We start from the raw sequence: 23,620 nt of genomic DNA, 5'->3' as shown, positions 1-23,620 counted from the left end.
TATAAATTTATAGTGCATTGTAAGAATAAAGGATGTACAAAAGGGAAGCTATTATGTCAGCAAAGGGTCAAAGATCGCATACCAAGAACATCTAAGGTAGGCTGATGTCAAATACTAGGTTAACTCAGTTAACCAAACCATCTGCCAACACATATAGAAGAGACTTCTACATGACATTGGATGAATTGACTAGATGCCTTTGAGGATAGACAAAACATTCAATTCAATCCAATTCAACCAGCATTCATTAAACACTTATTATGTATGAGATGTTGGAGATAGAAAAAACAACAACAAAAAAACCCCTAGTATTTGCCCTAAGGAACCATGTTTCATTTTTTGCTTTTTTGTATCATCAGTGCCATAAGTGTTTGTTGAATGAAGAAATGAATACAAGCATGAATGAAGGCAATTCAAATTCTATTTTATTCAGTGCTTCAAGAATCTGTGGGTTTTTTTTTTTTAGTGAGTGCTCCCTTCACTGACACAAAAACCTGACTTCTCTACACTATGGTAAATAGACTTCATTAGTTGCTATAGCTAAACAATTGCTTAATCACTTTTGTGGCCAAACTGGTTATGATCCTTCCTGTAGTTACCTAAGCTAGTCAGGGCGATAGGAATTTATAGCTCCTTAGATTCAAAGACTCTCCAACTTTGGCAGGACCTACCAAGAGCTTGTTTTCTGCTGCCATAGTTTTGGAGAAGCCAAGGTCACACATTGATGAGACATTGAAGTAAGACTTTAGTGATGGTGAGTGAGGAATATCTCCATACAGAAGATGCAGTGTGACATAATGGTTACAGAGGTGACCATAAAGTCAGTAAGACCTTGGGTTGAAGTCCCACCTCTGAAATCTGCTAGGTAAGTCCTTCCACCTTTCAGGGTTCTAGGTGACTCTTTAAGACCATAAGTTGTAGAGAAGGTGATGACCAGTGTTGTAGAGTTTCTACTCTATAGAAAGCCAGACTTTATCTCTATTTCTATATAAGCAAGATGAAGTATAAAAATGAAACTCTCAAGAAACAACATATATGAAAAATTCAGAGAAGCATGAGAAGTTTTATATGAATTGACACAGAGCAAAACAAACACAAAAAGCAGAACCAAAAAAAAATAGCAACAATTTATACAATATGCCCAGGGTCACACAGCTAGTAAGTATCTGAGGCATGATTTGAACCCAGGGAGGTGAGACTTCCTGACTTTAGGCCCAGTCTTCCATTTAATGTGCCACCTAATTGCCCCATATGATGACCACAATAACATTAATGAAAAAACAACATGAAAAGGCAGCCAATCTCCCATTAGTTGCAAAGATTAATCTTCATCCCCAGGAACAAATGATGAAACACACTTCCCATCTCTGATTTGAGAAATAGAATGTTGAGACATCAATAAAACCTGAAAAATATTTTAAAATGAAATGGAGTAATTATTATTCTATTTCAGGCTAGAATAAAATATTGGGGACAAAGAAATATTTGTTTTTGTGTTAATTTTTCACTTTTGCTCTCTACATTGAATTGTTTGCTAAACTGTTGACTATGTCAACAACTTGACTGTCAAGATGCTTTTAATGGAATTAAAGATAAAAAATACAACGGCATTTAAAAGGCAGTCAGTTGATTTGTCAATAACAGAGTCACTGTGTATAAAACATTGAACTAGAGTCTAGTGGTTTTTTTTTAACTAGACAACTTTTTATTGTAGGTGGAGTGGGACAGGTGGACACAGGTTAGATGATTCCAATTTGTTGGTAATATCTAAAGCATCATAGTCTGTAGCAATTCAGACATAGGCCTTCTTCTCTCCATCGGGCCGGATCAATGTGTTGACCTTGGTCACATCTATATCATGCAGCTTCTTTACAGCCTGCTTGATCTGATGCTTGTTGGCCTTGATGTCCACAATGAAGACTAGGGTGTTGTTGTCCTCAGTCTTCTTCATAGCAGACTCAAAAGTCAAGGGAAACTTAATGATGGCATAGTGATCTAGCTTGTTTCTCTGAGGGGCACTTTTCTAAGGGCATTTTGGCAGCCTTCAAAGTCTTAGTGTCTTAGGTCACCAGAAGTTGGGGAATGTTCAGATCTTCTTTTTGTGGCTATGGACACCCTTATCAATAGAGCATTGCCTTCCTGGCCTTCAAGACTTTGGACTTGGCTTCTCTTTTGTGGGGAGGGGAGAACGGCTTCCTTCTTTGCCTTTGGTGCCATCTTGGGGGAAAGGGTCTTCTGCTGATGTTAGTGTTTTTTTATTGTAAAATTTTAAGTTACTATAAATATTAAGCAACTTTTTGTTGTCACACTTTTTTTCAGTGTGGGGAACTTGGAGTGTCACCTGAGCAGATTGGCAGCAACTGAACATTATTATCTTAGGGAATTATCTTGGACACTTTCAATGTCATGGTCATATGACCAGTACACACCCAAGTAGGATCTATACCCAGGTCTTGCTATCTCCAAAGCCAGCCCCACTATCCACTGTGCCATTCCGAATTTCATGAATAACTAAGCTATGACCCCTTATTTTATACATACATGTAAAACACAAATGAAGCAAAAATTAAGCATTTTTTTATCAAAATCATTGATAGTCAATATAAGTTCCTGGTTTCTCAAGCCCTTTGCCAAATGCTTCTCATTTCCTTTAATAGCCAAATAATGTTGCTATGGTAACTTTCAATTTTAAGATTCTTGGACTTTGGCTACTTAAATTCTCAATTTTGATCTGTATTTGGTAGGTTTATAGTTCATTTTTATATAACTTTAAAAATATTTTCAATTCATTCAGTATTTGTAATATGAACTGACTGACATACAAAACACAAAACTGGAACATCTGCCAACATTCACAAATAAATAACAAAGTTTTCCTGAAATCCCTGTAATCAATACATTCACATGTCAAGCTGGCAGTTAACTCCAATGCATTTTTTTTAATCCTGGTCTGAAGTCACAGAGAAAAGAAAATTATTTTTTTTATCTCCTTTGTGTATTTTACTTGCAAATGTTTAATGACAGGACAATAAGTGGTGGTAGAGGGGGGACAGCGGTGCCATTGTCTTCTTGGAGACACTAATACAATCTTGGGGGGTGGAGGGGATGAGTTTCTGCCTTTCCCAATATCCCTCTGAGCACAAGGGTGCTCCTGTAGTAAGAGATAAGGTAGAAGTGAGTCATAGATAAAACCAAGTGGCCAATGTTCCCCTTAAAGTATTCCTGAGTTTCCTGAAATTGAGTCAAAGCACCCAGAAATGACAATATAGATCATGCTGAAAATCAGTTGTGCTCTTGCTTCTCTCCTCCCACTTGCTGCTGTCCCCACTGAGTTCTGGACACCTAACCAGCAATGTAGTTAATATTTAGGTTGGTGAGATTGCGTCCTCTTTGTGGAAAAACCCTTATCATGACTATTTTGTCACTCAGATGCTTGTCTCAAACCAGGTCTTAAGGACCAATCTAAGCAAATAGTCTATGTTTCAATGCATGAATTATGGTAATTTTGCCTCTACATGGGAATAACACAAAGGCTTAAACCATTAAAAGGATATTGGAAAAATAGTAGTTTAGAGCATAGTCATCATATTTTAGAACTAGAAGAGGTTGTCTAGGTGGTCAACAGGATTCCAGGGATATAGTAAATGCTAGTTCAGCCACTTTGCTTTACAGATGACAAATCCACAGGTCAGGGGGTGAAGAAACTTTCATGTGGTAACTAGGTATGTAGAGCACAGGACTATAGTTTCAGAGCTGGAAGGGATTTCAGAGGGTCAACCTCTTCCTTCATTTTACAGATGATGATGAAAAAATGGAAGCCTAGAAAATTTAAGCGATTAGCTTACAGTTTCAAGGCAAAGTCAGAGACTCCAACTACACCATTCTACTGTCTAGTGTTGCCATACTTAAGTATGAGGGGGTAGGAGTAAAAGGGAAAACAAATTGAATGAGGATAAAGGTCACTTAATTTTAAACTCTAAGGAATAATTGATGTTATTAAATATAAGCTTTTTTTCAAATTTCCTCATGTAGAAAACTGTGTAAATTGTTTGTCTATCTGTCTCCCTCTCTCTCTTGTCTGTGTGAGTCTCTCTTTTCTGTCTATTTGCCTATCTCTCTCCCTCCCCCTTTTCTCTCTGACTCTGTCTGTCTTTGTCTCTCTTTCTTATTCTCTGTCTCTGTCTCTTTGACTTGATGTCTCCCTCTGTCTCTTTCTCTCTCTCCTCCCAATCTGCCCATACAGATCATCTCAGATAAACCCTTCCTCCTTGTCTTCCCATATTATGTAATTCTTACCCAATTTTGAGATAAATCTTTCATAGAGCATCTACCCAATTACAACATGATAATTACATTTTGACATGCATCATGGAGAATTAATTGGCCTTGGAGTCAAGATAACCTGAATTTTAGTTCTACCTCTAACACATACTGGCTGCATGACCCTGGACAAGTCACTTAACTGCTCAACACCCTTAACAACTCTCTAAGACTATAAATTGCAGAGTAGGTACTGATATGTATTGGTAAAGGAAGTTTCCTTACCAGGAGTTCCATTCAAAGATAAAATCAAAAGTATACCAAAAATTTTCTTGCTATATTGACAATCCTTTTAAAAAATCATTATGCTTTTTATTAAATTAATATGCTTTTCCACAGTCCCTAAACATGTAATGGCTCCATATTGCCTGCTGAATAAATTTCAAACACCATTGCCTGGTTTTGGAGGCCCTCTAATTAGTCATAGTACCAAATTAGTTTTTCAATTTTACCTTCTACTTTCTTTCATTTCTTCCCCACTGCAGCTGCTGACTTTTTCCTGAACATTTCCTATCCTTTCCCACTTTTAAAATCATTCTCTATTCCTGGAATTCCCTTCCCTTGTTCCTCCGGTTGAAATCATACCCATCCTCCAAAACCCAGTGTGAATGCACATCCTCCAAGAAGCCTTCCCTGGTCAAATCCAAGCAGAAATGAGGGGAAAATATGGTGGATTGTAAGTATAGAATATTGCATGTATTGTCAGATTTAGTGTGATGTCGTTTGTGTCATGTAGTGGAAAGCATGCTGAATGTGGAGTCAGAAGACTTGAGTTCAAATCTTGGCTCTGCTATGTACTTGCATATGTGACCTTGGGCAAATCACTCAGTCACTGAGTTTCAATGTCCTTATCTGTAATTTAAAAAGAAATAAGGAAATCTGAGAGACAGGAGAAGAGAGTGCATTCTAGAGGCCTCTACCACATGGGAGGGTACTTTCTAAAGGATTCATCTGGGGAAGTGACTCCTATGGAGAACAGGTCAGTCATCCCCACCAACTGCCACCCAAGGAGCAGGAAAACCAGTTCAGCTGAAGCAGCAAGGTGCTCCGAGGGAGAGGAAGGAGGCAGCAAATCAAATGAGTCAGACTACTGCCAACCACATCCCCTCAGTACATGATGGAAAGAGTCCATATCCATAAGCCCAAGAATCTGGGGAATAACAGTGTCCCTTAGCCCACAAACCCTGTTTCTAGCCCAGACTGTGTAGCCATCACTGAAGAAAGCAATCTCTGTATGACACACTAGCACACAGGATGGGCTGCTAACACAGGTTCTTTGATCTGCTTTTCTAAAAGAAAGACAGTTTTAAAGGGGTTAATGATCTTTCTTTAATTAATAGACAGATAAGTACAGAGAATTAGAAAGAAGTGAGTATCCAAGAAAGAATTCAAGAGTTAGGGCTCCAACTGTCTAAACAGAATAATTTACTTACTACTTACAGAATAACTACTTACATATACCACCAGACTGGGAGAGCACCAACGTCTGAGTAGTTGGGAGGCTCTAAACAAACGGCTACTCGGAGACCCTTCCAGGGAATCAAAAGGTCCTTCTCATGTGTGAGCTCCCAAAGTAAAATACCAACCTCCTAATATATATCATTTTCAACTAGTAGGCTCAGAGTCAGAAGGCACTACAACCCTTATGACTCACTGCTTAATTAGCTTAGTATGAAAAAGTGTGAAAGCCTTCCTTGGAGCAAGTCTCCCCCTAAGCAAGTTCCTTCCCTGATGGACTCTATGTGATTCAGGATGTATCACAGCTGTGAAGGCAGCAAGACATCTGTGACTGAAATACCCATTTACCTTTAGACCAGAGAACACAGCTCCTGTTCCAAGGGAAAAGGGGACACTTGTGGTCACATGGGCCTATTAGAGACAGAGAAGATATTCCTATTCCATTAACATTATACCTCCTCATCAGTTTACTTCCCCATTTATTATCAGTCGCTATCAATTATTTTACCCTATTTAATTAACTTTTAGAAATGGGTATTTAGGGGCAGCCAGATAGCACAGTGAGGAAGAGCGCCGGCCCCAGAGTCGGGATGACCTGGGATCGAATCCTGGCTCAGACACTTAGCACCCACCCAGAAACACCTGGCCGTGTAACCTTGCATAAGTTACTTAACCCCAATTGCTTAGGGGTGGCCAGGTGGCGCAGTGAGTAAACAGCACTGGCCCCAGAGTCGGGATGACCTGGGATCTAATCTGGGCTCAGATACTTAGCACCACACCCAGAAATAACTGGCAGTGTGACCTTAGGCAAGTCACTTAACCCCAATTGCCCTGCCTTCCCCCCTCCAAAAAGCAAAAAAAAAAAAAAAGATGCACTCTGATTACATTACATTCTGCTTTCCATTGCTCTGTCTATCTGAATGACTGAATGCATATCTATAATATACCCAGTCCACCACTGAATTGAACTCTCTATGAAGTATCCTTAGGTACAGTGTCCCAATTCAATTCAACAACCATTTATTAAGTACCTATTATGTGCAAGGTATTAGAAATACTAAGACAAAATGAAACCATTCTTGCCTTCAATGACTTTACATATTTCTGGAGGGATATAATATATGAATAGGTAAGTATATATAACATTATGAATCCAATTTCACTTCATTAGAATTGGGGTCTCAGCAACTTATGCTAACTGGAACTGGAAAGCCTACCTAGGGAATCTGCAAGGATACCATGTTTAGTGGACCAGGGAAACCATTCCAATCAGCAAGCATGATAGCCCTGAAATTTCTGTGTGAAATTTTAACAACTTTAAACCTAAGAACTTTTCAGGGACTCTGAATTCACCTCTCATTTTGGCCTTTTCTTGTGGTGTTAGAATGCTCTCTGAAAATACACAGATCCTCACTTCTCATGCCCGACTGGACATAGCCTTTATGCCAAGAAATATAAGAAAGAGTAAATCCTGGCCCTGACATGGTATTGATGCCCTCTGGCATCTGATTTGTGCTCAAAAGCTCACTTTTTGTATCTTTAGTGAGGTGGGAGAATGAAGTATCTAGAATAATCTGTAAAGTCCAGGCAGTCTTCCTCAGGGAAGTTGGAAACTTTAGAGGAGCAGAGCCCTGGGCAAGGCAGGGCAGAGAAGAGTAGATGGGAATAGCAGAAAGCATCTGGGTCAGGACTGAGGCAGTCAGTCAACAAGCATGATTATGTCCAGGGAAGAGAACAAATATTTCTTTTTTTTTTTGGAGGGGACAAGGCAAGGCAATCAGGGTTAAGTGACTTGCTCAAGGTCACACAGCTAGTAAGTGTTAAGTGTCTGAGGTTGGATTTGAACTCAGGTCCTCCTAACTCCAGGGCCAGTGCTCTATTCACTGTGCCACCTAGCTGCCCCAAGAACAAATATTTCTTAAGCGCTTACTATTTACCAGTCATTGTGGTAAGCATTTTACAAATATCTCATTTGATCCTCACAACAACCCTGGGATATATGTGCTCTTATTATTTCCATTTTGCAGTTGAGAAAACAGAAACAGACAGAGGTTAAATGACTTGCCCAGAGTCACATGGGTAGGAAGTGTCTGAGGTCAAATTTGAACTCAGGCTTTCCTGACTCCTGGCCTAGGACTCTATCTAGCACACTGCCTGGTTCTCTGTAGCATGGATAAGAATTACACAAAGTAAAAAAAAAAGTGAATAGATTAGAATCTGCACTAATGGAAGAGAAATCCATTTCCAGAGATTATGAATTTTCTGGAGTATTGAAGTCATCATAAAGACAAACATTTATACAATACTTTATAACCATCATCTCATTTGAGCCTCATAATCACCCCAATGAAGTAAGTAGTGCAAGTATTATCATATTCACAGCTGAGACTGAAACTGAGACTCAGAGATGTCAAGAAATTGAACAAAGTTTGTTTATCTAATGAGTGGCCAAGGCCAGAATTTCTGGCTCCAAAGGGAGCACCATTTTCCTGTTCTATGAGTCTTCTTTGGTCACCAAAAATGTTCTGGCTTAGTCCACAAAGCTAATATCAAAGTAGAGATTTGGCAAAGAGTGGCAGAATTCTTGAAATGCAGCTCTCTCAGCTGGATAATTCAGGCCTCAAGGTAGGAGTTAATATTAATTAAATTTATGGGGGACTTGTTATACATCCATGTGACTTCATTGTGTGGTAGAGACACTGGTAGTTCCAGCTCTAGTTCTCCAGATGAAAAAGTATGGGCATTTTCTCCCCCTTTCCCATTTGTTTTATAAAATCAACTTCTGGGAGTCTTTCTATTCACTCTGTTCCAGGAATGTGTGCACTTCCCAGTCTAGCCCAGCCTGGCCCCAACCCCCAGTGCTGGCCTAAGAAGTGAATGTCACCATTGCAACAACTTATTGGAAGCAAACATGCTTGCAAAAGTTAAGCAACTGTTTCTGGGACACCAAGCTGACCGGAGGAGAAGGGGATGCAGGTTGTCTCTTGACCCTGTAAACATGACAAAGTTAATCATTACCTCAAATTTCTGGGGGAACTTAAATGGGAAGAAGAAAGCAGTGCAAGCCATCCTTCCAACAGAAGTTCTTTGCTATTCATTCCCACCCCCTGAGAAGATGCTTCCAGGGAGGATCTTCTGCCTGGTCCTGTGTATACTGGGCACTGCCTGGGTATGGTTCTCTTTATTTATTTTCTCCTTTATTTCTATCCTCTTTCAGCTTAGCCCACAAAGACCTCCATAAGGCACCTGAAGTTTTTGTGAGACTGGCCTACAAACCTGAAATCATTACTATTTATCAGCTTAATAAATTTTCCTGATTCTGGCCAGTTAAAAACTTGGTGTTTCATGGCTGGGGACACTTGGAACTGTCAGAATGCAGTTCCCTAGATAAGCCTGGCATGTTACTGGACAAAGGACTGGAGGGAGAACCATAAGGATTCACAAGGGCTGAATGGGAGTGGGAGGGAGAGTGGAGGGAAGGCTTTGAAATTCTAGTCTGGTCTAGAGCAATCAAGTCTTGCAAGATATTAGAAAAACCAGGAAATCTCCACCATGAATAACACCTTAATGTTTAGGCTCAGTAATTATACTGATTTTCTCAGGCTTTAATGTTTACCTTCCTACTTTTTGTTACTTTGACAAGAAATGTTGTTTTTATAGTACTTTTTTGTAGAAATTTTTCACTGCCCCTTTTAGGGGAAATAAATAATCTTTAAAAATATATGTATTGTAGAAAGAGAATATAGACTCTTTGAAAATGACTTAGAATCAAGAAGAGGCCTAGGTTTAAGACTTGATACAAACTTTCTAGTTACATCACATTGGACAAGTTTATTTAATTTCTCTGAGTCTCAATTTCCTCATTTGTAAAAGGGGGAGAGGAGAGACTGGATCTGTGATATTCTTGGGGAACTTCCTGAGAATCAACTTCCTTTCTCAAATTAGATCTGTATCTTCTTGATAATTTATGGCCTTACAGACTTGTCTAGAGCACCAAAAGATTAATACCTGGGGTCACAAAGGACTTGAATCAGTTCCTCCTGACTCTATTCACCACAAAATGCTATTATATCTCATCCATAAAAATGAGGATAATAATGCTAAAGCTGCTCACTTGTTAGTGAGGATAGAGGTTTGCAAACCTTAAAATGCTATATAAATGTGAATTATTATTTAGTCAGGAGAATGGGGAGTTGGTAAAATAGATAATGGTGTTTCAGAAGTAATGATAGTCTCATGAACTGACTATACTTTCTAAAAATTGCTAACCTTTTCTTCAGGAAATTGTCTAAATGCAGGAGAGCTTCATGCGGCAATGTTTCCAAAATCTCTTAAAAAAAAAAAAAGTACGGGGGGTGGCTAGGTGGTGCAGTGAATAGAGCACCAGCCCTAGAGTCAGGAGGACCTGAGTTAAAATCCAGCTTCAGACACTTAACACAAAACTAGCCATGTGACCTTGGGGAAGTCACTTAACCCCAATTGCCCTACCTTCCCCCCTCCAAAAAGCAAAAAAAAAGGTACTATGTGTTTATTGATGAGGCACTCACCTCTCATTTATCCAGAGTTTGGTTTCTAGTGTCTCTCTGTGTTAGACTAATTCACTGCTTCTCTTTAAGTGGTTGGAAACATCAGCTCTGGAGAAAAAACAGGAAGATCAGAGGCACTTAATTGAACCAGTTAAGTTTTGCTACTCAGTAGTTGGTTCTAGCCAGAGATACAGTAGAGGATAAAATTGAAATTATTAGCTAAAGTGAGGCTTTGATCAGTGAAAACTGAATATTGGATACACTGTCAGTTATAACCTAGTTTTTGCTAATTTCTTTCTGTCTTTGTCTGTCTGTCTGTATCTGTGTCTGTCTCTATCTCTGTCTTTGTCTCTCTTTCTCCTTCCCTTTTCCAATCTTCCCCCAAGGAGGGAGGGTTCAATGAAGTGGGTATCTTGGGAATGGGAAATGAATACCTGATATTTTTTGAGGCATTTAAAAACTTAAAAAAAAAAGCTTTAAATATAATGAGACTTTGGGTGACATGGATTTCAGCTATTCTTGCTTTCTGGGTCCCTCAATTACTACAAATAATCAAGATTTATCTTTGTTGTTTTTGGATACTTTAATTTGATGAGTGGATTTTAATTGCTTCTCTGTTACTATTGTATGCAACAGACAAAAAAAATCATAATGGTTACATCCCTCAACAAACTCTAGGGAGTTGCTGCCAATTATAGGAATCAGTCTTTTTCCTGGGTATATTAAAACATTCCCAGCAAAGTCCTCAAAAACTGAGTCTTAAAACAGAAATGGTGAAGCCTCACACTTAGCTCTTACTTTTCAAAATGGAAAATCACAATGTGAGAATTTTTCCTATCATGTTTGAATCTGGGATCACAAATTTCATTTGTGGATCTGCATTTAGAACTGAGTCACCCAAAATGAACTCCCATGGACTGGCCAGCTTTTTATTCATCTTTCACCTTTTCAAAACAGAAAAGCTCAAATGAACAGAAATGTTGAAAGATGATTTTGGAATCTGAAAGTCAATCATGTCTATGTCTCTGGCATATGATGTGCCAAGCTATAAATTCATCTCTAAAGCTCAGTAGCCTTGTGACTATAAGTAAGTTTTCTGACATCTTTGAGTCTCAGTTTCCTCATCTGTAAAATTGAGATAATAATACTTTTAGTATTTACCTCACAAAGTTTTGTAGTGAGGGTCAAATGAGATAATGTATGTAAATGATTTGTAAACTTTACAGCTCTTTATAAATGCCTTTTTCAATGTGGTCTGATCATTAGAGAAGACTTTCTGGAAGAAGTGGGATTTGAAAGATGGACAGGATTTGTATGAGTCAGGAGGAAGGAATGTTCCAAGCTGGAGTGGGGTGGGCCACAGGGAGGGGCAAACAAATACTTTGAAGTAAGCATAAACGTGATGTTGGAGGAAAGTGAAGAGACTGATCTATCTGAAGTGAAGGATGTGTCCCACCAAGGATTGGTGGCATTATAGATCAATGAGGCTGCTGGTGCATGGATTTTATTCTGAACTGGATGGTTTAGAAGGACTTAGGACACTCACCAGACTATTAGTAGGATCTTTCTGTAACCCAACTCCCAACTAAGCTGAAAAATGTGTTGAGGTGCAGGCTTACCCTTCTACCTTCCAAAGCCTGTGTATGTGTCTCAAGTCAGTCCATAAGACAGTATGGAACCATTCAAGTTGCCTCAAAGTCGGAATGAATGCTATCTTTCCTTTCCAAAGCTCTAGCACCAACTCCATCCTCATATAGTCACAAAGGGTGGCAACACCATTCTCCCCATGGATTAAAAACCATGTTCTGCAAGCAACATGCCACCAAGGTCACAGCCTTTCCCTAATTATTAATGCACATGAAAAGTCCAGCTGAATTTGTCACCATCCCAAACATTTTGCTGTTATTTAAAATAACAATAACTAGCATTTATTTCGTGCTTTGAGGTTTGCAAAATACTTTATCAATATTATTTTATTTTATTCTCCCAACAATCTTGTTAGGTCTATTACTATTATCTCCACCTTTGAGATGAGAAAAGTGAGGCAGACAGAGGTTAAATTATTTGCTCAGGATCACACAGCTGCCAAGCATCTGGGGCAAAATATGAACTCACATCTTCCTAACTCCAGATCCAGCACTTTATATACTGCACCAACCAGCTCCCTGGCCTCAAATAATGGAGCCATTTTCAGATTATATCCACTGGTGACAACTTTTTCTCATTTGCAAATCCACTCTAATGCTGCTTTCCTTTTCCTTTTGATTCTCTACAGGCAACTAAAGATGAAGGAAGCTTCCTAGCTGAAGGAGGAGGTGTTCGGGGCCCCAGAGTTGTGGAACGTGTCTCATCTTCCTGCAAAGACTCTGACTGGCCCTTCTGTTCTGATGAAGATTGGGTAAGGCAGCCCTTCTTCCATAATTGATTACTAAAGGAGATTGCAACTTCCTCTACCCCTTGGCATCTGGTTTGCTGTGGCCAAAAAATTCATCATCCTGTGATCAACCTAGTGACAATCCTCCCCTATTTTAGGCTAGCCCTTGAATGGCCAAACTACAGTTTGTCAGCAGACCACCTGGTACCTCCTAGCTTTATTAGAATTTTACAGAGGTTGAACTCTGCTGGCCTAGTCTTAAAGAGGCCACAGTCACCCCTGATCCATAATGAGGCAACAGAGGACTTTAATGAAAGGGAGAAGGTCTAATACCTACACCTAAACCTTACTAAATCAAAGTTTTGAGTATGCATCAACAAATTCTTTTGTTACAATCCACTGATTAGTGGTTCCTGGTTGGGAATAACCAAATGGAAAGGAGACAAGTCCTGAGAGTACTAAGTCAACTTCTCACCATAAGAATATCTAATTATCTACTAGTGGAACTACTAACAAAAGGCATTTTGGTTTCAACTAAACATGAGCTGCAGTATTTTGATATCTAAATTCTAGGTGTTACGTAGAAATGACCTAAATTGTCTATAGATAAATTCTTAACCTTGAGTCTGTGAACTTGTTTTAAAATTTTTTAATAACTATATTTCAATGTAATTGATTTCCTTTGTCATGCTGTGTGTTTTACTTTATGCATTTAAAAATATTATTCTGAGAAGGGGTCCACAGATTTCATTAGACTGCAGAAAGGGTCCATGACACAAAAGGAGGTTAAGAACCCCTGAAATGGATGATATCTAGGTAGATCCTAGATATTATCTTTGACCTCAAAGTTGAGGGGCCACTGGACTTTGTCTTATAGTTGTGTCTGTACCCTTCCAATGTTTCCAAGTGCACAAACCAATGCTGTGAGCCACTTATCAGCCAAGAGAATACCAGATGGGTGGGGGGAGAGAAGCAATGGGTGATATGACTCCTGAAGGAATAATGTATAACATTAAAAAAATGAGGATTTTCCTTCTAACTCCACTGATTGTAGTTTGGGAAAATTTCATCTTAGTCATCCTCAACATACTTATTTGTTTAACACCAAATAATTCCTTAAAAACAATTCTGTTCTCCCTGATACATTTTTAGACATATAAATGCCCTTCTGGCTGCAGGATGAAGGGGTTGATAGATGAGACCAATGAAGATTTCACTAATAGAATCACCAAGATCAGAAACCTGTTGTTTGATTATCAAAGGAACAATAAAGATTCTAGCTCAGTGACCAGGAACATCATGGAGATTCTGAGAGGGGAAACAGCCAGTGACTACAGTGAGTATTTGATTCTTAGATTTGGTAGCAACTAATACTTTCTATGCAGAAGATATTACCTTGGATTTCTACATTCCATTTATTCTTTTAGAAAAATTGGCACATCAGATACTATCTCACATATTCACTCCCCCAACACTATTCCTGTGATGTAGGGTGGGATTTGTTGCTGCTATATTTATTCCCACAGACAAATTGAGGCACATCCATAGTTGTGATTTGCTTGTGAGTGACATTAGAAGTCACATGTTGGAGCGAGGACAATTTAGATATATTATCTTCCCGCTGGATTATACTAAAAAAAATCTCATTTTTTAAAATCAAACTTGTGATTTCATTGATGTCAGAAGCTACCAATGAGGAAATGCCTTCTAATGGTTGATTGGTTAACATCTAATCACTAGCCTATAATCTTTGAGAATTGCTGGGAGATACCAAGAACTTAAATAATATACCAGTATCAGACAAATAATATACATTAGAGGAAGGAATAAGCAACTATTAAGCACCTATTATATGCTAGGCACTAAGCTAAATACTTTACAAAAAATGATCTCATTTGACCTTCACAATAATCTTGGGAGTGCTATTAACCCCATTTTACAGTTGGGGAAACTAAGGCAGACAAAGGTTAAGTGATTTGCTCAGAGTCACAGAACTAGGAGGTGTCTCTGGCTGTTCTTTGAACTTGGGTCTTCTTGGCTGTGGGCCCAATGCTCTGTCCATTGCACCACTGAGCTTCTTATAGCAAGGTAGAATTTAAATCTAGGTCATTCTGATTCTGAGGGCATTCCCCCATCCACTATCCCTTGTCATTTTGTAATTATTATTTAAAATACATATGGAAACTGTGATTTTTTTTTCTGTCAAGACAAGTAATTTCATCGGACTGGGAACACACTCATACGTAATGCAACCAGGGCACTCAGTTATAGCTTTGAGTTGAGTAGGGAGGGAATGTGTTAATGTATGGTCTTTGAAAGTTATTGTGCCTTGTGGCCAACAAAGCAGAAGTTCCTCTCCAAACTTAGCAAGACTTGTCCTCAGATAACAAACAATCTATCATCTGGCCTAGAATTTTTTTTTTTTGGAAGGGGGAAGGCAGGGCAATTGGGGTTAAGTGACTTGCCCAAGGTCACACAGCTAGTTATTGTGTCAAGAGTGTGAGGCCACATTTGAACTCAGGTCCTCTGGACTCCAAGGTTGCTGCTCTATTCACTGTGGCACCTAGTTGCCCTGTGGTCTATACTTTCTACCTTGGTAAACAGACCCTGGCAGATTTAGCACTCTCCCAAGCCACCATTGAGTGCCTTGGGTTACCTCCAAACCATGATCAGAAATAGGAGGAGAATTCCAGTGAAAGTTAAGCCATGTTGCCTTCTGAAAGTCACATGACTAATTGGTATAGTTCTACAAGTTAAGTATACACGGCAGATTTCAACTACATATCTGTGGGCCTTTTTTTTTTTTTAATATAGAAGCATATCCTTTGATTCTGGCTGTTCTCATCAAGCCACTTGACACTTGCCATATTACTCATGTCTCCTATTTCAGATAATGATAATACATTTGGCCAAGTGTCAGAAGATCTGAGGAGAAGAATTGAAACCTTGAAGCGCCAAGTGACTGAACAAGTACAAAAAATCATTTCTCTGCAGAACAATATCCGTAATCAGCTGGTGGAGATGAAGCGACTTGAGGTAGGTGTCTCCCGAACCTGGTTCCCCTGTTTCCAAATATCAGGTATGGAAGAATGAAAAACAATCATCTTTTAGCCTCTGAAATCTTTCCAAAAAGTTCATTTTTATGAGCTGTCCCTTGATCATTGCTTCAGTCTCTGGTCAGAATGACTGAACTAGATCCCAGTTCATATTACCTTCCTGGTCATCCTTAAGGGGATCACTGAAAAGCTCTAGCTCCCCAATGGGTCATGGGATCATAAGATTTTTTATTTGGAAGAGAAACCAGAAACCTTCTAATCCCTGCTGCCCCATTTTACAAATGAGGAAACAGACCCAGAGAAGTTAAGTGATGTCCTCTAGGTCACATGGGTAGTAAGTGACAGAGAATCAGAATTTATATCTAGGTCTTTTGATTCTAAATCTCATACTTGCCACTAAGCCTCAAGATCACAATATTTTGAGGGCAAAGTACCCTAGAAATGATCTAATCTAACCCCTGCACTTTATAAATGAGGCAGCTGAGGCTAAGGTATATTAATGACTTGCCCAAGGTCATACTCACAGTGACAGAGGTAAAATTTAAACGCAGGTGTTTCTGTCTCCATGTGTTGAGTTTTTTTTTTTCATTATCTCATATTGCCAGAAAATTCTAACTCTTCTATTAAGAATTCTCTACTGGATGGAAATGTTGATCCATTCTACCAGAAAACCCTAACTCTTCCAAGATCCTCCATATGGAAAATGGAGAATGTTGGCTGGCATGTCCAAGAGTCAAGGAAATGAACAGTCACATGAAAACTAGTAAACCACCAGGGCCTCAGCCATCATAGCTCATGACCATCACCTTCTGTCTTCATTCTTTCCTTTCTCTTTCTCTCTAGGTGGACATTGACATCAAGATCCGATCCTGCAAAGGGTCATGCAGTAGATCTTTAGCACGTGAACTAAACATAAAGACCTATGAAGAGGAACAGAAGCAGCTTGAGCAGGTGGCATCCATCAACTTATACCCCAGCAGAGAGATCCAGTACTTGCCCAACTTGAAAATGCAGATTTCCAAAGATCTGATTCCTGTGAAATTCAAACAACAACTTCAGGAAGCTTCCCCGGAGTGGAAAGCATTAATGGAAATGAAACAGATGGAAATGGTGTTGGAGATACCAGGTAGAGATAGGAATTCCCCAGCAGGTGCCTCACCTTCTGGAACAGGCTCGGAGCCTGGAAGTATGAAACCTGGAAACTATAGACCAGAAAGTCCTGGGAGTGCAATTTCTGGAACCCAGAAACCTGGAAGCACTGGATCATGGCACAGAGAGACCTCTGCATCTGGGAGCTTTAGGCCTGACAGCTCAGGGCATGGGAGCTCTAGGCCTGCAAACCCAGATTGGGGTCATCATGATTGGAGCAGACAAGAGGAGTCATTAAAGTTGAGTGGGACTCTAACTAGAGGTGAAGGTTTGTACACCAGCAAACTTCTTTCTGGAGGAGATAAAGAGTTTGTATTGAGTAAAGAAAAGGCCACATCTGGTGGTACCACCACCACACGCCATGCATGTTCCAAAACTATCACCAAGACCATTGTGGGTCCTGATGGCAGAAAGGAAGTGACCAAAGAAGTGGTCAACTCAGAGGATGGTGCTGATTGTGGTGATATACCAGATTTTAATTTTGAGCATCCTGATAGCAGCAGCTCATTGTCTTTCACTGGCATAAGTAGCCTAGATGAGTTCCACCGTCTACATCCTGAACATGCTAGATTCTTTGGCACTGGATCGTCTGGGACCAGATTCCATGGTACAAGCAGCCGAGGGGATTCTGGCTATGGCTCAGAGACATCCCGAGTATCTAGCAGTAAGGTCTCAGGATCACATCTGGATGATGGAGACACTGATGACTTACACTCATTTGAGTTTGGAGAACCTGACTTTTCATCTCAAGGTGAAGGGAGTGTTAGTCACAAAACAGTAATATCCAGTAGCAAGAGTTTCAGCAAAGGAAGCAAGAGCTTGAAAATGGCGGATGAAGCTGATGGAAAGACCCACAGAGAGGAAAGCACATTCATCCAAGCCCGTAGTAGCAAAGGAAGTCATGGTAGAACCCGCAGTGCCCGAGGTACCCACAAATTCTTCTGAAACCCCATTTTGAGCTAGCCCTCTCAGATACTTCCAAAGCTAGCCCAGGTAGATACATTTAGCATTCAGAATGCACAGTGGTGAGTGCCCCTTCCCATAACCCCTTCCCATTTCACTGATTAGTCTGTTGCATATGTCTCAGTTGATATTTAGAACAGGTAGGATAATAGGGGGGAAAGCTACAAAACTGTAATAATAAGTGATTTTTAAATATCATCACTGCTGGTTGCATACCACTTACCATGATATTCAAATCATGAAGTTCTGGTTTTCCTATGAGGAAAACCCTATGTGAAATGTCCTTTTTTTTTTGCATAGGGTCTTACCCAATGTATATCCTGGGAGGCCAGGATCTGTTTTAATTCTATCTGGGCCCAGGCCTGATTTTAAAACCTTGACTGAGCATAACTTCTGCCAACCAGCTCAAATTTTCTTTTTAGACTGTGATGATGTCCTGCAAATACACCCTTCAGGTGTCCCAAGTGGTCTTTTCAGTATCAAGCCAGCAGGATCCAGTAAGTTTGTTTCTGTTTACTGTGACCAAGAGACCAGTTTGGGAGGATGGCTTTTGATCCAGCAGAGAAGTGATGGATCATTGAATTTTAACCGGACATGGCAAGACTACAAGAGAGGTTTCGGCAAGGTCAATGGCAAAGGGGAAGGAGAATTCTGGCTAGGTAATGAATACCTCCACTTGCTCACTCAGAGGGAGTCTGTCCTCCGGGTAGAACTGGAGGACTGGGATGGGAATGAAGTATATGCTGAGTATAACTTCCATGTCGGTTCTGAGGCAGAAGGGTATGTCCTACAGATTTCCTCCTATGAGGGAACTGCTGGGGATGCCCTGATTGAAGGTTCTGTGGAAGAAGGGACCGAGTACACATCTCATTCCAACATGCGATTCAGCACCTTCGATCAGGACAATGACCAGTGGGAGGAGAACTGTGCTGAAATGTATGGAGGTGGCTGGTGGTACAACAACTGTCAGGGGGCCAATCTAAACGGTGTCTACTACCCTGGGGGGTCTTATGACCCAAGAGACAACAGCCCTTATGAGATTGAGAATGGAGTGGTCTGGATCCCCTTCCGAGGCTCCGACTATTCCCTCAGGACTGTTCGCATGAAAATCAGACCTCTGGAGACCCAGTGACCAGAAAAGGAGGGGGAAAAATACTGTTTTGTTGGTTTGAGTTGTGGAGTTGAAAAAGAAGGCAGAAGGAAGGAGGAGTTAGGGGAAAAGAGGTCTTTAAGAGTCCCAACAAACCCCAGGTGCTACCTGATTTCCCTTTGTACTGTAGCTAAATGCAACTGAGATATATTTGTACTTCTAAAAAATAAAGTTCTGTGATTTTTTCATCTCTAACTTTCAGGGTTTCTTTTTTTTTAAGTAAAATAAAATAAATAGAATTTACTGAAAATGATCCTAAAGCTACAGACCAATTCCCTCTGCTGCTCTTCACTCCCACCCAAGGTATGTTAGTCATCTCTTGCAGAATGAGTTAGAGAGGATGATGATGATAGTAACCAGAATTTACATAGCATTTTAAGATTTACAAAGCACTTTACACATTTATCTTTACAACAGCCATGGGTTGTAAAATAATAGTTGTACAACAGCTATTATTATCCAAGTTTCACAGATGAAGAAACTGAGGCTGAGTGAGGTTAAGTAATTTCCCCAGGATCACAAAGCTAGTAAGTGTTTGAGGCAAGATTGGAACTTAGGTCTTCCTAAGGGATATCTATGGTGCAAGAGGTCTATTGTTTGGTCAGCCTCCCCCTTCCTCCTTGTATCTGGGAGGAGAAGTAAGCAAAGCAGGCAACTGTTAGGGGAAAACAGGGCAGGGCTGAATGTTTATTAGGAGACACTTTTAAATATTAGAGATAGAGAATGGACTTATTTCACTGATAGGCAGGTAGGAGGCACAGTAAATAGAATTTTGGATATGTAGTTTAGAAGACTTGAGTTTGAATCTCCTGCAGACACACACTAGTTGTGTGGCCCTAGATAGGTCACTCACCTCCCAGGGCTGTCATGACCATCCAATGATAAAACTTATGTAAAACACTTTTGCAAACCTTAAAGAACTATATAGATGCTTGCTATTATATGGGGATAGCAACTAGGGGTTCAGTGGGTAAGAATGCTGGACCTGGAGTCAGGAAGACTCATCTTCGTGAGTTCAAATCTCGCCTCAAATGCTTACTAGCCTGGTGCCTGCATTTCCTTGTCTGTAAAATGAACTGGAGAAGGAAATGGCAAACCACTCCAGTGTCTTTGTCAAGAAATCTCCATATGGGGTCACAAAGAGTCAGACACAACTGAAATGACCAAACAATGACATTATATATGGAACTTCCTCTACCAGTACAGGTCAGAAGATTCTCTAGTAGCCTTAGGAAGCTTCCTGGAACACTTTAAGATTAAGAAATTTGGTCGTGGTCATAGATCCAGTATGTTTCAGAGACAGGACTTGAACTCAGGTCTTCCTGTCTCTAAGGCATGCTCTCTCTCCATTATGCCATGTGAAGTCTTTTTAAATATGACATTTAAAATAAATGCACCAGTTTTAATGCCAGAAAATCCTCCTCTCTAGGGCATACAAGTATTTATTCAGTGATAAGTCAAATTATACATGTTTTGTAGGGATGGGAAGTCAGGAGTGAGTTCAGCTGGTATAATTTAAAGAGGTAGCTCTAGGCTTTATCAGCAACTATTTCCCAAATTCTGATGCATATTGTATAAGGGCTCTGATGCAGCATGAGTCACAACCCCAAGTCAACATAGACACCCCAGAATACCCTCATTAACTACTATGAAGACATAAAAGGAGAAAGCACCAGGACCAAAAACTGGGTGACCTTCCCCAACCTGTTGTTCCCAGCCTCATCCAGTACCCCTACACTCCTCTCAAAAAGCACTCTTTCTCATCACCACATAGAAGGCAACAGTCTCCTTCTTACTCTCCAGATCTCCTAAGGACCTTGGCAGAAGTGCCTCTCAGGGTAGGTCTTTGCCTCATGACTTCCTGTGCTATGGGGGGATCCTAGGGTATCTGGTAAATTCAGCTATGGTGATGGTGATAGTGGTGTGTGTGTGTGTGTGTGTGTGTGTGTGTGTGTGTTCCCTATAAAGGGAACAGTTTGCCCTGATATAGTAGGGTCTCATTAGAACCCAAAAAAAGATATGTGTGTTGACTGGTGACAGTTCAGAGGACAGTTGACCCTGGTTGGATGTAGTAGATCTGGGCAACACCTGAGAACAGTGGGGAAGGGTAGGGAGGAGGTAGAGGGTAAGGAGCAGTAGTATTAGAGAATAGGAAATCCCTGGAGAGAGATCAGAAGGGGAGGGAGGCAGTAGGCTGAGGAAGTGTACTCCTCCCTGCTGCCCCCCAAGATATCAGCACCCTTGGAGAAAATTGTGATTGCCCTATGATGATTATTCCCTCATCCCCTTTCTCTGAAGCACCACCTATGGTCTCTGGCTTCCACTCTCTGCAGTGTTCCCTTCTCATATGACGCTGACAATGGGTCACTGTGAAAGCGTAAAGGTTTCGCTGCATAGTAACTAAGAGAGGATGCAATTCTCAAACACAGAAAGGAGGAAAAAGGACTGAGGGAAGGAACATTTAAAAATCTTGCTTAAGGCCACAAATACCATGCCCTAGCATAGTCATTGTCAAGTAGGAGTTTCACTGACTAAATAGGAAAGGTTCCCATCCAAGTGAATATGCCATGGGTTAGATCATTGAAGTGGAGAAACACAGAGAAATTCCGTTTTTATTTCTTTCAAGCGTTAAGTAGCTATCGTGCGCCAGGGCCTTTGTTAGACACTGGAAATTCAAAGATAGATATGACACAGGTCCTGCCCAAAGGAGCCTGTACTTACAGGGTGACAGGAAGGGGGAGAGTCAAAGACACATGTAACTATGATAAAAGCCAGTCACCTAAAGAAAAAAGAGAGGTCCAGGCAAAGTGCTGGAGTGACACCTCACTTTGGGGTAGGGTAGGGAGTTCAGTTCAGGGTGGTATCCTCTAACTTACCATGCTGTCTGTCTTCAGGCAGACCCACTCCTGAGGCATTGTTGCAGGATGGGACTGTATTCTGTCAGTATTCCATGGAAGTGTCTTGCATAGTTTTCTCCACAATGCATTCCTATATCTAATAACTACCTTGGTCACAAAATTCTAGTTCTTTTCCAACCCATAAAAAATATTCAAAAAAAATTTTAAATCTTTTAACTTTTTTGTTGTTGTTGTTCAGTTGTTTCAGTCATGCCTGTTGCTTTGTGACCCCATTATAGGATTTTCTTGGCAAAGATATTGGAGTAGTTTGCCACTGTCTTCGGTTCATTTCACAGATGAGGAAACTGAGGCAAACTGAGTCAAGTGACTTGCCTAGGGGTCACTCAGCTAGTAAGTGTCTGAGGCTGGATTTGAACTCATTAAGATGAATCTTTCTGATTCCAAGCCCAGTACTCTATCACTGAGCCACCTAAATGGGAAGGTTTTATTGCTTTTTATTTGACAAAATTTTTGTTATGTTTTGTTTTTAATCACTTTCACTACAAGACAACTACCAGTGAATAAAATGATATACCTGGAGTCAGAAAGACCTGAGATTATATCCAGCCACAAACATTTGCTATCTGTGTGACACTGGACAAGTCATTTTACTTATATCTGCTTCAGTTTCTGCATCTGTAAAATATGGATGTACCTACCTCCTAGGGTTACTGTGAGGATTAAATGAGAAAATATTTGAAAAGAGCTTTTCAAACCTTAAAGCAAACTCTTATTTAGTAATTCTTAAGTATAGGCTTCTCTTCTACATCCCAAGGAATGGCTTAGTCATACCTTAAAACAAGGAATAAAAAAGATGAACCAACAACAACATATAAAGTAACATTATATAAAAGACATTGCTCGTCTTCTGTGGTATTCTACGCCCTTAGTCCCCAACCTCCACATAGAAAGGGGAGAAGTGTCTCTTCATATTTCTTTGTTTTATCATTAGAATTTCACAGCATTTAGTTTAAATGTTTTGTCGGCATTGCTTCCATTTACACCGTTGTAGTCATTTTGTATATAGTTTTCCCAGTTCTGCCTACTTCACTTTCCATCAGTTAATATAAGGGTTCCCATGGTTCTCTATGTTTCTCATATTCATCATTTCTTACAGCACAATAACATTTCATTCAATCATATAGCCATTCAGAAATTGATAGGCATCTACTTTTTTTTTTTTTACCAGTTCTTTGCTACTATAAAAATTATGCTGTAAATAGTTTGGTTTATATGGGGCTTTTCTTCTTGCCATTCATCTTTTTGAAATATATACTTAGAAGTGGAATCTATTGGTCAAAAGGTATGAACATTTTAGTAATTTTCTTTGAATTAATGGCAAGTTTTTTTTAGGAGGTGGGAAGGAGGTGGATGGTTTTTTTTCCACAATAAAAAAATCACATTTCCCCCAGCATAAATGGTGACATTCCATTTCTAGCAACTAGTAGAGATATTTACACAACACTAGTCATTTCTAAAAATAAAAATTTGTAAGCAAATAAATAAGCTTTTATTGTAGGGAGCTTTGTTAAGACATGAAAAAGAAAATGAACAGGTGTTTTAGAGACATAGGACTATCACCTCACTGAAGTGGATAATCACTCAGAGGAATTCAGCATTTATATCTCTAAACTCTTAAATCAATAAAATAGAGAAAGAGAATATCAATGAATTGGGTATACAATTAAAAATATAGAAGAATAACAAATTAAAAATCCCCAATGAAG

General features: G+C 39.8%; 1 protein-coding gene across 1 annotated transcript; it reads left to right on the top strand.

Annotated features, from left to right (window-relative positions):
• Positions 1–8,869: 8,869 nt before the first annotated feature.
• On the top strand, positions 8,870–18,981 carry FGA (fibrinogen alpha chain). Its single transcript, XM_069105014.1, has 6 exons — positions 8,870–8,947; positions 12,580–12,702; positions 13,831–14,014; positions 15,569–15,714; positions 16,578–17,808; positions 18,269–18,981. Exons 1-6 carry the CDS (start codon positions 8,894–8,896, stop codon positions 18,976–18,978), a joined length of 2,448 nt encoding a protein of 815 aa, XP_068961115.1. The 5' UTR covers positions 8,870–8,893; the 3' UTR covers positions 18,979–18,981.
• The last annotated feature ends 4,639 nt before the right edge of the window (positions 18,982–23,620 follow it).

Source organism: Petaurus breviceps, unplaced genomic scaffold, assembly GCF_028583685.1.
Source record: "Petaurus breviceps papuanus isolate PSGF00001 unplaced genomic scaffold, PetGlider_PUasm1.0 76, whole genome shotgun sequence".
Classification (NCBI taxonomy): Eukaryota; Metazoa; Chordata; class Mammalia; order Diprotodontia; family Petauridae; genus Petaurus; species Petaurus breviceps.
The sequence above is the reverse complement of the archived record's forward strand: the minus strand, read 5'-3'. Positions and strand labels throughout refer to the sequence as shown.